The sequence below is a fragment of the Triturus cristatus genome, chromosome 7 (assembly GCF_964204655.1).
Source record: "Triturus cristatus chromosome 7, aTriCri1.1, whole genome shotgun sequence".
NCBI lineage: Eukaryota > Metazoa > Chordata > Amphibia > Caudata > Salamandridae > Triturus > Triturus cristatus.
This window is the reverse complement of record NC_140590.1, coordinates 1,197,170,295-1,197,185,752: the sequence shown is the minus strand read 5'-3', so window position 1 is coordinate 1,197,185,752 and position 15,458 is coordinate 1,197,170,295. Positions and strand designations below refer to the sequence as shown.

The 15,458-nt window shown below is 42.2% G+C and overlaps 1 protein-coding gene across 1 annotated transcript in view; it reads left to right on the top strand.

Moving 5' to 3' along the window:
* Positions 1-15,458, top strand: part of LOC146811590 (uncharacterized) — a 109,295-nt gene that overhangs the window by 47,993 nt on the left and 45,844 nt on the right. The window contains exon 3 of the mRNA XM_085618577.1: positions 275-453. Coding sequence (XP_085474703.1) covers positions 275-453 — 179 coding nt within the window. The remainder of the gene's footprint in view (positions 1-274; positions 454-15,458) is intronic.

Here is a 15,458-nt window from a genome sequence, read left to right as displayed (position 1 = left end):
GATTCTATAATGGTAATAGTAATAATAAATTGTTTTATGTAGCACTTAATACTGTGTTTGCTGTTTCTAAGTTCTAGAGATAATGTGTTACTATTACCCAGTTTATTAGTGCTGAATGTACTCATTTTAAAGCTTGGTTGGTAGTATAAGCACTTGTTACTTGGCAGCAGAAAAGCATTACTGTTGTAGGTGTGCCTGCTGGTTTAGTTCTTTAATGTTTTTCATCTGTGCTTGCGGATTTCCTACATGGATGACCTTGTTGATCCCCCTCCAGCCTCTCCTGGTTCCCGGGGAGCTGACAGATGAAGGGGTCGCCAAGAAGATCATTCAGGATACGGTGGCCCACTATGGACAGCTGGATGTGCTGGTCAACAGCGCAGGGATCCTGTCAATGGGAACGATAGAAACCACTTCCCTTCAAGACTTCGATAAAGTTATGAACATAAATGTCAGGTGAGTCTGAGGAATGATATTGTCTCTGTGGCCTCGCTTCTAGGAAACCTGGAATTTTCTTTCCAGAAGAAAAAACTTTCTTGGATATAAGCTATGTGTAGGCACACTCCAAATCCCTGGAGAAATATTCCAAAAAGAAAAAATACACACACACATAAAAAAAAACAGCGCCATTGACGTATAAAGGCACACACATCAATCATCCTAACAAACTGTACGTTTCGAAGTGTGCTGCAAAAACTGAAAACCATTAACTGAACTCACAAAGGAGGAGATGTGGCCTACTAGCCAGAGCTGGTGACCTTGGAACATCTGGAACCAGGTTTGAATCTCGACCTCGGCTGAACATACTGTGATTCTTGGCAAATCACTAAATGCCCTATTCTAAAAAGTGTGTATTATAGTCTGGTTCTTTTGTAATGCGCTCTGTTGCCCTTAACCAGGTTTGCGCTAAAAAAACACTGCAACAAAAAACCCCATTGTTTTTACGCTTTCTACTACGCCCTCTGTCCCTCTCCTTTCCCTGTCAGCTCTCTTCCTGTCCTTCCTTCTCTCACTCCCTTCTGACATCCAAGTGATTCTCCTCCTCTGTGCACTACACTTGTGACCGCACAGATGGACTACGCTAACAGCCTATATCTGGGGCTACCTGCATACTTGACTTGCAGGCTACAAATAATTCAGAATTCTACAGCAATATTGATTAGGCAGATATCCCTCCATCACCATATCTCCCCTCATTAGAGACAGCTTCACTGGCTCCTGGTAATCAGGGGGATCGAGTTCAAGTCATTGATCTTGGCTTTTAGAGTCACCACAGATATAGGCCCGAGGTACCTTAGGCAGAGGTTGCATTTACATCATTAAGATCGAGTCCTGAGACCAAACCTGCGGGTTACACATTTCTGCAAAGCCCGGCAAGATGGCAGGTCCTTTGCGGTAAAAACAGCAATTTAGCCCTAATCCAATATCAAACTTAAAGCGTACAATTCAAGTTGCGGCAATAACAATGTGTATGTGTTTATATACGCCTCACGATGCCCTACTGCTATTGTGACCACGCTATGCACCAACTGTGCCTGACTTTAAAATGGCTGAGTAAAAATAACAAGGGGACCCGATCTGGTAGCCTAAGGACCTCGGGTAATTACTTATTTTAAAGAACAAGGGTCCTTAGCATAAGAGTAGATAGTGAGAGCATTTCGACATTGACTACAATGAGCGCTATGGAAAGTCTTCCAATGTCCAGCAGGACAGAGGAACATTTATTCAAACAAATACACTGGGAATGAACGGAATAAAGGAAACAGCAAAAGGTGAAAAAAAGGCACAATCCTGTACCGAGTTTGGAAGGAAAGGAATTGAAAGAATGGAAACAAGAACGAAATAACAGGCAAAAACTTAAAGAGCAAAAGGTGGCTTACATTACACAATAATCTTAGGTAAGCTCATACCAACAAACATCACAATATAATTTACACAGTGGTTAAATTGCGGTGTTGCTAAACAAGTCGACGTTTCGATCCCTAGCTCTTAATACTGTGGGATCATCATCAGGACTAGAATCTGAACTGTTGCCTGATAAGATTTAAAAAGCCTTGCATGAGGCTCTGCGAGTGCCTGATACGAGGAGGGAGGCACGGGAGTGTCTCAGGGACAGGCCTCGAGGGGAGAATAAGGAGTCCTGGTCCGGGGATGGCCGGACTGACAAGCCCAGGTGGGCGAAGCAACTGCGGGAATGGCGCAGAGAAGAGCCAGCAAGCAAGGGCTGTGGAGATCCGGAGCTCAATGGCCCAACATAATCTCAAGATAGTCTTGTTGAATGTTAAGGGCCTCAACCACCCTATCAAAAGAAGAAGATTCTTGACTATCTCCACAAACAGAAAGGGGATATCATCATATTACAGGAAACATAAATTGACTCTAAACAATTCAACTCACTTAGAAACAGGATTTACAGCGAGGTTACTGGCTCTGAAGCTGTGGGTAAAAAAAACGGTGTCCTGACATCTATGTCCCTAACTGGGATGAACTGACATTCTGTAATAACCTCAGTAAGCAGATTGATACAATTCCAGATTCAGCCATGCATATAATAGCGGGCGATTTTAATCTACCCATGGACCCAGACCTTGATAGGGATTCACGTTGCCCTTTTCGGGTCAGTAAATCACAAAAAGCCCTTATCAATCTATGCAACCGCTTTAATTTGTCAGACACTTGGAGGATACAAAACCCTACAGGTAGGGAGTACACTTTTTATTCATCTCCACACAATTCTTATTCACGCATTTACTATTTGCTTATTTCCATCAATGCTGTACCCATAATAGAGAAAATCTTCATTGAGCCGAGAGTGATCTCAGACCATTCATGTATTAGTCTGACCATAACTGACCCTATACCTTTTAAAAACAATCCCTCTGGAGATTCAACGACGAAGTATTAGAGGCAGAATCAAACAGACAACATATTGTGAGTGCAATCCAAAACTACCTCACGGAAAACAAAACAGGAGATACATCGGATCTCACAAGGTGGGAAGCACTAAAAAGGACTCTTAGGGATAAGATCATCAAAATTAGGTCTGCCATGAACAAGGACACTAATAGTAAACTTGAAAATCTAGAAAAAGAGATTTCTATTTTGGAAGAAAAGCATATCGTGTCTAGAGAATCCTCTGTCTTTAATGAATTAGTGAATAAGAAATACGAGTATAATAAAATAAGTAAAAGGGCAGGGATCTGGATTAACAAGCAAAAAAGCATCAGACTATGCGAGTCTAGTAAGGCAGGGAAGAGCTTAGCTTCCTATTTAAAGTTTAAACTACAAAAAAATACGATTAAAAACTTAGTGGACCAGAAGGGAATAGCTCAATCTGACCCCAACAAAATAGCAGAAATCTTCACAAAGATTTTATAGCACTTTGTATAGCAAAAATCAAGGCTTGGGAACTGCCAAAGCCCAAGACGATCTAAAAAATTGCAACTTACTTACTCACCCTCTCAGAACAAGACAAAGATGAAATTAATGGCCCAATAACTACAACCGAAATTGGCGACACGATAAATGCCCTTAAAGTAGGGAAGAAAAAACAACAAATGCCAATACAGATGATCAACTCCTAAAAGATTAAAACACGGCGCAAAAGCTCCAAGTCAATGTACACCGTCACTATTCAATAGTATTTATTCATCGAACCTTATTTTTAGTTCATTTTTTTCTTTTATACCAAACAACACTTTTTGTACAAAACACAACAAAAGACTGTATAGAGAAAAATAATTTAGAAAAGAATTGTGAACCAATCATACAATGACCTGCCATAGTTTGGCTTATTTTACCATTCACATTCATATCTCATCAACCATACAACATTCCCCATTCACCAACAACTTTCATAATCCACACAATCACATTCCACAACCTTGGTAAAGCAGAAGATGTTTTTTCTTCAAATTTATACAACAAGGGTCAGAGACCAAACAAAGCAAAGAAGTTCAAAATCCAACTTAGTTGTGCATACCAAAAAATCCAATCTAATGAATCGATTAGACAGTACTTAGAAATGCACAATTCGATTGACACTTTAAAAAAAAAAAATGTATATATACAACAACAATAACAGATGGTCTACGTGTTTCGAACCCTCGAATCTCTGGGGTTCTCTTCAGGACCAATACAACTGTGGAAAAAGGGGAGAGAAATATTTTTATTTTTATTTAAGACCATAACTTTCTGGCTTACAAGCGTTCATGCTCTGTTGTTCAGCTCAAATAATCTTACCAATTTAGAACGTGGCAACTGAATGCAAAGTCAAGCTTCTTGTATCCTTCAAGCTCGTATATCAGAGGAAGCCAAACACTGAAACAATGATTCTTCAGTCACCATTAAACAGGCGGATAAAGGGGGCTCAATCGTAGTATGGGGCACCCCAGAATACACATTGGAAGCACTTAAACAACTCAATGATCCAGCTTGTTATAAGCGTATTCCAAATGATCCCACAAATGAACTCCAAAGTTATTTATTTTCCTTTTTAAAAACTGTCTTTGAACAAGGATTTCTAGGTCCAAAAGAATACAACCTTCTGCAAAATAAACATCCTAGGATTCCAGTTTTTTATGTTTTGCCTAAAGTTCATAAAAGTGAAACTTGCCCCCCAAGAAGACTAATCGTATCTGGGTGTGATTCTTTAATCGAACCGATTTCAAAGTATGTTGACCATTTCTCGAAACCATTTATGATTGATGTCCGATCATATCTTCAAGACACCACTGATTTTATCAATAAACTATACAATGTGTCCTTTCAAACAAACAGAGATATAATGGTAACACTTGATGATACTTCATTATATACCCAGATCCCACAAGACGAAGGATTGGCTGTCCTTTCGTATTTTTTGGAAAAAAGGATAAAACCTGTTAGGGTTCCCACGGATTTTATCCTTGAATTGGCTGCGTTTGCTCTCAAAAAAATCTATTTTGTCTTTGGAAATGAATGTTTTTATCAGACAAAAGGTGTAGCGATGGGATATCCCTTCGCTCCTGAACTAGCTCTACTGTTCATGTCTATGTACGAAGAGAAGTTCGTATAGAATAACAATCCCTACAGTCAATTTATAACATCTTGGATGAGTTTCATTGATGACATCTTCCTGGTATGGACCGGAAGCAATGAACAATTACAACAGTTCTACGATTGGCTCAATCAAAGGTCACCCGACATTAAGTTCAGCATGAATCAGTCATCGCACAGAATGCCTTTTTTGGATGTTGAAGTGTATCCATCAGAAGGTGGACTGGTCACAACGCTATACAAAAAAGCCACAGACAGGAATAGGGCCCTATTGTTTACCAGCAATATGGACAATTTCTTAGAATCCGTCGCAATTGTTCTCATAGAGTTGAATACAGACTGCATGCCAACAGTCACTTTGAAAGATTACTTGACCGAGGATACCCAAAGAAATTGGTTAAATCGTCCATGAAGAGAGCGTTGTGGACTCCTAGGGAAACATTGTTAAAGAAAAAAGAAAAATTGCCCTTACAACGACAAGTGTTTGTGACTACCTTTTGTCCAAACTCAAATCTTTTAAAGAAAACCATCAATTGGAACTGGCATTTGATCCAAAAACTTGATTCATCTTTTGCAGATGCACTATTATTTGCATTAAAAAAAGTAAAAAGTCTATCTAACTATATTGTGAGGGCAGCCTTAAAAAGACCCCCAAAACCAACAATAAGAGAACTAATGGGTCTAATACCTGTAATAGGACATCACAAGTGCGGCACATGTATGTGCTGCGACCAAACCATCGAAGGATCTCTGTTTTCTTACAACGGAATCCATTGGAAGAATGAGTCCTTCACGAATTGTAAAACTAAATATGTAATTTACAGGGTTTATGTCCATGCTCCGTGTTATACATAGGAAAAACCACACAAGAGGTTCGACAACAAATTACTCAACATAAATCCCGGATTAGAAAAAATGTTGAGACTGCCCCACTTGTCAACCATTGCAACAAAAAATTACATTCAGAGAGAGACTTGCGTTGGACGATTATTTCAAAAGTTGAAAGAGATCCTAGAGGAGGTAATCTAAACTTGAAATTATCACAACGCGAAGCAATGCTCATTTTGAAATTGGATACGGCTTGTACAGGTCTGAATGAATTGTCTGAAATTTTCAAACTGTAGAGAGTTACTTTCAAGCTTATTCTCTCTTGAAAAGTGCTTTAATATAGAATGTGACCATAGCATAAGTTTCGAACTGCAACTCCCAAAATTCAGAGTTGGAAACTCCCAGCGGCCTTTGCGAGTAAGGCTGGTTCAAACAATGGCCGTTTGGTGAATGATCCTGCAGCCGGGATCCATGGCGCGCGTTCGAGAGCACGAACGTCCGAATTAAGACATCGGAAAAAGTAGGCATCCTGCAGCGACACTTGTAATTAGTGAGCCGTCAAAAGCCGTATATTTAGTAGACGCTTTCGTCTTTTTCAAAAATAATTCTTAACACGAGCCGATAACTACGCTGATCGGGCAGTGTCCAAAACGCGCCATTCCAAAGGTATGTTGAGTGATTTATCTTTCAACAATTAGTTACTCTGCCCTCAGTTGCGCGAACGATATCAATGGTTCAACATTTTGTTTCAGTGTTTGACTTCCTCTGATATACGAGCTTGAAGGATACAAGAAGCTTGACTTTGCATAACACCACGATATTAGAAGATCTTATCCAGTAAGTGGGGCTGGGAAATGACATAATAAAATCCAGACGGACTTAAGACATTTTTTCTGTTGACAGACCTCTGTTTTTGATTTTTTCATTGTAGAGTCTTCGCTTTATTGAAACTTTGAATGCCGTTCAGTTGCCACATTGTAAATTGGTAAGATTATTTGAGCTGAACAACGGAGCAGGAACGCTTGTAAGCCAGAAAGTTATGGTCTTAAATAATTTAAAAAATCTTTTCTCCCCCCTTTTTCCACAGTTGTTTTGGTCCTGAAGAGAACCCCAGAGATATGAGGGTTCGAAACGCGTAGACCATCTGTTATTTGCCAAACAATTGTACATATACATAGTTTTTTTTTTTTTAATAAGTGTCAGTAGAATTGTGCATTTCTAAGTACTGTCTAATTGATTCATTAGATTGGATTTTTTGGTATGCACAACTAAGTTGGATTTTGAACTTCTTTGCTTTGTTTGGTCTCTGACCTTTGTTGTATAAATTTGAAGAAAAACTATCTTCTGCTTTACCAAGGTTGTGGAATGTGATTGTGTGGATTATGAAAGTTGTTGGTGAATGGGGAATGTTGTATGGTTGATGAGATATGAATGTGAATGGTAACATAAGCCAAACTGTGGCAGGTCATTGTATGATTGGTTCATAACTCTTTTCTAAATTATTTTTCTCTATACAGTCTTTTGTGGTGTTTTGTACAAAATGTGTTGTTTTGTATAAAAGAAAAAAATGAATTAAAAATAAGGTTCGATGAATAAATACTATGGAATAGTGACGGTGTACATTGACTTGGAGCTTTTGCGCCGTGTTTAAATCTTTTAGGAGTTGATCATCAGTATTGGCATTTGTTGTTTTTTCTGCTAAGGGGCTCAGCCTTACTGATTAGAGCCATACCCATTATTGCTTTGTGCTTAAAGTAGGGTAAGCACCGGGGGCTGATGGTTTTAATGCAAAATTTTATAAGTCATTCTCCTCGGTTTTGGTTCCCCCTCTTCTAAACATGTTTAACGAATTCAGTGATTCCGGCAAAATTAACGGAACGCCTGCTGAGGCTATCATAGCAGTAATACCAAAGGATGGGAAGGACACAACACACCCTAAAAATTACCATCCTATATCACTGATTAATATAGACTACAAAATTTACGCAATGATCCTCGATAGACGTCTCCAAAAACATTTACCCAAACTCATTCACCCTTCACAAGTTGTTTTTTTAAAGATCAGACTCTCTAGTGACAATACTCGTATTCTATGCCATGCCTTGGAGAAGGCCAAAATAACAGGCTCCCCAACAGTTGCAACCATGTTGGATCCCGAAAAGGCTTTTGACAAAATCGATTGGTCTTACCTTAAAGCAACACTCGAAAAGTTTAACTTGGGAGACAATTGTATCTGCATGTCACTGTATTTTAACCCTTCCGCAAAAGTTAGAGCTGGTGGATGCCTCTCTTCCTCTTTTAAACTAGAACCGGGTACGAGGCAAGGATGTCCTTTTTCCCCTTCCTTGTTCCTACTTGCGATAGAACCATTCCTTTAACAACTTCGCAACAACAACCAGATTAAAGGAATACGCTTCAACAATTGCAAGGTCAAAATAATAGCCTACGCAGATGATGTATTAATTATCTCCGAAAACGCGGAGGAAGCCATAACTGCACTAATGACCTCAGTAGAAGAGTTCTCTGCGGTATCTGGTTATAAACTAAATAAAGATAAAACGGAGGTAAAACTCCTAAACAATCTTGGCGGTAAGGATATAATCGGTAACTCAGGCCTTTCTTGGCAACCAAATTGTTTCAAGTACCTTGGTCTAGATTTTACAAGAGACTTAATTACCGCCCTGCAGATGAATGAGAATGCTCTCATAAAAAAAAATGTCATCATTACTAGATGGCTGGTCACCAAAGTTCTTATCATGGTGGGGAATAGCAGAGACGTTAAAAATGATGATCACCTCACTAATACATTATCTAGCCTGTATGTTACTAATGATATTATTTAATGATTTCTTGACCAAGATATATAAAATGTTCAACTCGTTCCTCTGGTAAGGTAAGAGACCCAGAGTTTCTTTGAAAAACTTCAATTGACCAAAGAAAAAGGAGGTCTGGGCCTTCCAAACTTCAGGAACTACCAAAATGCGTATCTTTGCAAACAAGGAACTAACTGGCTACTCCCCCACTACGAATACACTCCAGTATGGGTGGAGATAGAAAGATCAATCATTAACGAACTCCCTTTATCTGCCCTCCTAACCATAGATGTCTCTTCCATCCCCCATTCTAAATATATCATTCAGAATACCAAAAGAGCCCTGCTACGCCTAGACCAATTATCAGCGGTTAAAATTAACAAATCCAACTTAACCTTTATTTCGAATAACCCTGCCTTGAAAGTAAACGGAAAGATGTTTTTCTGGGAAAAATGGTCGAAAAACAGCATAAACCTAGTCAAAGACCTTTTTTCAGGGAATCTCCCTTTGACTTTCTCCAAGCTTCAAAAACCATTTGATCTAGATCACCTACATTTTTATACGTTTTTTAAAGCTAAAATCACAATTCACACTGCGTTCTATAAAAACTACCGACCCGTCAATCCTCACAAGGATGCTACAGCTGCTGAAGTCAGCACACACGGTTTCTAAAATCTACAAGCTTTTATCTCCTAAACCTCATAAATCACACTTAAAGAGTGAGATAAAATGGGTATCCGAAACTAACACCCGAGGCATTCCCTTTGACTGGGACAAGCTACATATAACTCCCTTCTCGAATAAAATCACACCTGTATTATCCCAAACAAAGCTTATGATAATAAACAGGACATACTGGACCCCTGAAAGAATTTTCAAGCTTAAACTCAGCCAGAGCCCTCCCTACATGTTGGAACTGCAACACACATGATGGCGACCTTGCTCTTATGCTCTTCCAGTGCCCCACATTACAAGTTTATTGGGACAAAATGTATGAGTATATAAACAAAACATTTAACATCAACCCCCCAAGGGAATTTTCCTATATCCTGTTGGGCGTCCTGGACCCAATGCTTCCAGATATGAATGACCGATATTTACTAGACATCATGCTTACATTGGCCTGCAAAATAGTGCTCAATAAGTGGAAGAACTCCAGAGAAGTCTCCTTCAGAATGTGGCAGGAATGGTTGTCCTTCCTCAGAGGGGTGGATAATATCTCCCTACATTCCTCTCCCTGGCGCATTCCACATAGGAAACTATGGAGGTCCTTTGATGCTCTTTCCTTTACATTTGGCCCACTGTGAAACCCATCATACTGCACTCCATTGCATAAAAACAGTATCCTAGGTCTTGGTACTCTAAGAGGAATGCTCCAACCTATCCCCCCCATTGCTAAAATCGTGTCCTATAGAATGTTCTCCGACTTGCCTATAACGTGTCAGTGGGATCTTATTATGTCCTCTTTAGTACACTTGTAATGTATCATGGATCGTATGCTACATGTGTTGCTCATAACACACTACCATAAGCCCGTAATGTTACATAGATCGTTTGTGGATTGTGATATTCATGGACCACCTATGGCTCTCCAGCTTAACTGCCTTCTCCAACATAACTGCATTTCATAATGTATTGAAATTGGATAATTTGTGGACCTTTTCTTCTTTTGCACCTTTCCTTTTGTTTCTGTTACTTTTACTGTGATATCATTTTGTATTATTCTTTCTGGAAAATCAATAAAAACAATTTGAAATAATTAAAAAAAAAACAGCAAACCTTTGGAACTCTCTGCCGGTTCACCTTTGCCTGTTGGAATCAGAACTAGAATTCAGGAGAGCTTTAAAAACCTGGCTCTGCATAATTGACAGCCTGGCCCTCTCATGAGCCTGCTGCTAGCGCTGGTACACCTCCGTAGAGGTAGCCGTGCACTATAGAGATGTTTATTACATTCCATTATAATGAACCTACGCTGCGAGAATCCCCTTCCCAGTGTCCAGAGGGCACTTCAATGATATCGCTTGGAAAATTCCTCTTAATTGTGAATTGTGGAGTGGACGTCAAATTCAACAAGTGGAGCACACTTTCACTGCCATGATGGAGAGTTCTGAGTTTCAGACTCTTGGAGGGTTGGTGAGTTAATAAGTTACGACACTTATAATTACACTTTGTAAATGCATACTTCTCTAGGTCACCGCATTGCTCTGCAGCTTTTCAATAAAGTAATTGATTTAAGGATGGTGCTACGTTGCTTCCATAAACCATGTGCGGTCTTCCTTTGTACCCGCTTACACTTTAGACCATGCATAAGTCTGGCATAAACACATACCCAAATAGACATGGATCATTGCCACCTTTGTTTCCAGTATGTTTACTAACTATGTGTTGCATAGTCACCCTTACTGCCAATATGTTTACCAATCATGAAAGATGCTACATTGACACCTTTGTTTCCGGCTTGTTTACTAACCATGAAAGGTGCTGCACTCACACCTTTGCTTCCATCACATTTACTGACCCTCGAAGGTGCTGTGTTGACACCTTTGTTTCCAGTTAGTTTACTGACAATAGACGGTGCTGTGTTGACACCTTTGTTTCCTGTCAGTTTACTGACTATAGACGGTGCTGTGTTGACACCTTTGTTTCCAGTTAGTTTACTGACTATAGACGGTGCTGTGTTGACACCTTTGTTTCCAGTTAGTTTACTGACTAGACAGTGCTGTGTTGACACCTTTGTTTCCAGTTAGTTTACTGACTATAGACGGCGGTGTGTTGACACCTTTGTTTCCAGTTAGTTTACTGACTATAGACGGTGCTGTATTGACACCTTTGTTTCCAGTTAGTGTACTGACTATAGACCTTGGTTGCCAGCATGTTTACCAACCATGAAAGGTCCTGCACTGATAACTCTGATGCCAACATGTTTAATACATGGATTACAGATAACAAGAGGCGTCCGACTGTTCACACTGCGGAAGTACAGAGCCCTAAAGAATATTGCAGCACTGATAAAAAGATAAATGCGCATCCAATGCCTCAAAATCCGGAATGTAGGAGCGGAGACAGTATAGGACATGTTCCTGGTTACTCCATGTCCCCACCACTAATCTTCTGCGTTCATCACCTTCAGTTCACTTGTCGCTCGATGTCCTTATCTCCATTGCTGCCTGACCTTAATGAGGACGACCTGCAACTGAGTTACGGTAACAAAACCACCTATTCCAAGGCATTGAACCCTAACAAGATCTTGAGTTCAGACATTTACCCCCCCCCCCCACCAACACCTTAGCCGATACTTTTGATGGAACTTTTGACGATGCCTCCTGGGCGGAAACCAGAACTTGTCTTTATTTTCCGCGGTGCCCGAGCAACCTTGGCTGATGCCCGGTGGAGCTGTCTCTTGCAGCTAAAGAGGAGTTTGGCTCTGGTTCACCCCTTGGCCGGCACCTACCCAGCCGGACATCGGACATTTGTTCTCCTCGCCTCCACGTTGTGTTTACTATTTGCATTCCTTAACCTGTTCGCCTTCTCCCCTCTACCTTTCCACCCCCCAGAAGACGGGTGTATGCATTAATAAGTAACTGATGTAACCATGTAACACTGTTTCTGATACAATGTCCTATCTCATGTAAAGCGTTTTGATACCTTCGGGTCAAGCCAGCGCTTTATAAAACTCTTCAAACTTTCCCCCTTTCATTCTTTGTCTTCCTCCCCGGCTCCTATCCTCCCTCACCTGAATCTCTCCCCTTGCCTCGTTTTTGTATCTTGTAACTATTGTTAACCATGTGCCCTTTACCAAAGCGCTCCCTCTCCCCTTGTTGGGGAGGGATCCAGCATTTATTCCCTGGAGTCTTAGAGACCCCTCTGAGAGAGTCCACAGCGTCAAGGGCGTTCACACACAGCAGAGTTGTGGGAATGGCGCCCCTTGCCAAAGCACTCCCTTTCCCCTTGTTGGGGAGGGATCCAGTATTTATGCCCTGGAGTCTCAGTGACCCCTCTGAGGGAGCCCACAGCGTAAAGGGAGCCACACACAGCGGAGGTGTGGGAACTACACCTTTTTCACTGGGATCACTGTACACCTGATGTTGGACACTGTTTTTCCGTGTCTCCCGGTTAAGCTGCCTTCTCACTCCGCCACCTCTTTCCCTCTTTCATTCTTGGTCTCCCTCTCCTGCTCCTATCCTCTCTCCCCAGAATCTCTCCCCTTGCCTGCTCTTTCCCTTAAGTACTCGTTTTTAGGTCTCGGGACCATCCGGTCTGCCGAAGGCAGAACCGGAAGTCCGGAGATTTAATGTTTTGGAGAAGAGGGGTTTGAACCCGCCCCTCTTCTCCCCTCTTCTCCATTGGCTGGCCTCTTGAATGCTGGCCAGCCATTGGAGAAGAGGTTTGTCTCTCCGAACAGGCCCTGTCCTTTTCGGATTCGGGGGCGTGTGTTTTGCTACTTTTCTGATTATCTCCTCCAGCCAATGGCAAGAGGAGAGAACAGAAAAACATGCCCCCGAATCCGGAAACGACGCTGCCTTTCTCCGAGGCATTTCTGCTTCGCCTCGGAGAAAGGCGGTGGTGTGCTTGCTTTACAGGTGAGCCAGCCAATCCTCCGGGATAAGAATACATTTTGAAAAACATACGACGACCATTACATGGTTAGACAAGTTAAAAAAAACACTCCTCTTCTATATGTACGGTAAACGGACCAGTAGTCTTAACTACCTTAAGTACGCAAGTACTGCGGCCACACTCACGCGGCATTCTGATTGGTCTATGAATTCGGCAAACAACGTGCAAGTCTTAGTATATCTTTTATGTCTATCGCCTTCCAAGTTGTACCATCCTCCTTTGGCGTGGTTCCACAGCTCGTGTGGTGACATCACGGCAGACCCGCCTCCCTTGACCACGCCCCCTCCCGCGGCTCCGTGCAGGGGTCCAGTAGAGCGAATGTAAACCTTGGCCGAAAAAATGGCGGCCGCGGACGGGAACAGGAGTGCGTCCTCTGGGTTGCAAGCGTCTGGCGGGTCAGGCTCTGGGAATGCTAGTGGTGCCGAGCCTGGAGGTCATGCTGGCCTCCGGGATCCTGGCGGTGGTATGTATGTATGTATGTATGTATGTATAGGTATACTTATATAGCGCAATGACTATCACCCGACGGGCATCCTGGCGCTTAGACTGTTGATGGAACCTGCACGATAAAAAACAATCCACTGCGTAAGAAAATTACACCACTCTTGGAAAAAGATGAGTTTTCAGGGCTTTCTTGAAAGAGGATAGATCTCCCATGCTCCTCAAAGCCGGCGGTAGAGAGTTCCACAAGGTTGCTGCTGTAAATCTAAAGGACCGGCCTCCCAGCTGAGTCCTCAGGATTTTTGGAACCACCACCAGGCAAGCTGTAGCAGAGCGGAGCGATCTAGACGGGATATACCAAGAGAACATGTTCTGTAAAGGAATGGGGCCTTGTTCATGAAGAGCTCTAAATACCATACAGAGGGCTTTGAATTCGATCCGCTGAGGGACCGGCAACCAGTGGAGGTCCCTAAGCGCAGTAATGGAGGAATCCACACGCCGGCGTGACAGAGCCAGCTTAGCCGCACAATTCTGCACACGTTGCAGTTTACCCACCAGAGTCGCAGGGGCTCCCAGAAGTAGTGCGTTACAGTAGTCTAGTCTACTTAAGATGGTACTCCGCACTACCTCTGGTCTTGCCTGCGCCGGGAGTAGAGGTAAATTTTTCTTAACGTGCGAAGCAGCACCATGCACGTAGCCACTGTTTTATTAACAGAGGCATCCAGTTGAAGGTTGGAGCCGAAGAAAACTCCCAAATTCCGCACACAGTCTGCTGATGAACAGGTACCCTGAAAGGATGATGGCCAGAAATTCAATGGAAGAGGCCTGGGGGTGCGGTCAGTTGAGCAGTGTAGAACCTCAGTTTTTGAACTATTAAATTGCAAAGAGTTGTGACACAACCAGTCTGCTGTGGAAGTCATGCAGCGATGAAAGATCTCTTGTGACACCGCCTCCTTACCCTCAAACGAGAAGATAAGTTGGGTGTCATCCGTGTAGTTGGTGACTGCGATGCCAAAAAACTTTATCAGCTTGATCAGGGGGCGGAGATAAAGATTGAAAAGAATAGGGCTGAAGGCTGACCCTTGAGGCACACCCTGACCAACCTTCCTAATAGTAGATTTAAACGGTGGAAGGGCCACTACCTGGTGTCTGTTATCCAGATAAGACGTCAGCCAATCAAGGGCCAAGCCGGTCACCCCCACTTCCTCCAGCCTCCTGAGCAAGATCACATGGCTGACCGTGTCGAACGCGGCTGACATATCGAGCAGCACTAAGAAGGCTGCCCGGCCTTGGTCGGCACGCGTCCTATCAAGCACAGTCACCAATGCTGACTCTGTCCCATGGGCTGGTCTGAATCCAAATTGAGCCGCATCCAGGCAAGCATTACTCTCCAGATAGCTGGAAAGATGTTTTGTGGCCCATTTCTCCAAGATTTTAATTGGAAAGGGAAGGAGGGAAATGGGCCTGTAGTTGGCAGGGCAAGAAGGGTCCAGAGTTTCCTTCTTTTTTTTTTTTTCTTTTTTTTTTTTAAAAACCTTTATTTTTCAAAAGTCTGGACACAGCTATTCAGCCGACAACCCGGAGGTTCGGCAGCTTCGATAAAGAGGAACAGAGACGCGTCCACATTACAGTGAAGGAGGAGTGCAAAGATTCCATTTTTAAATAAACACAAAACACACAACAACCCCCAGCAAGGCAAGAACACTGAATGCCCATGGTGATAGC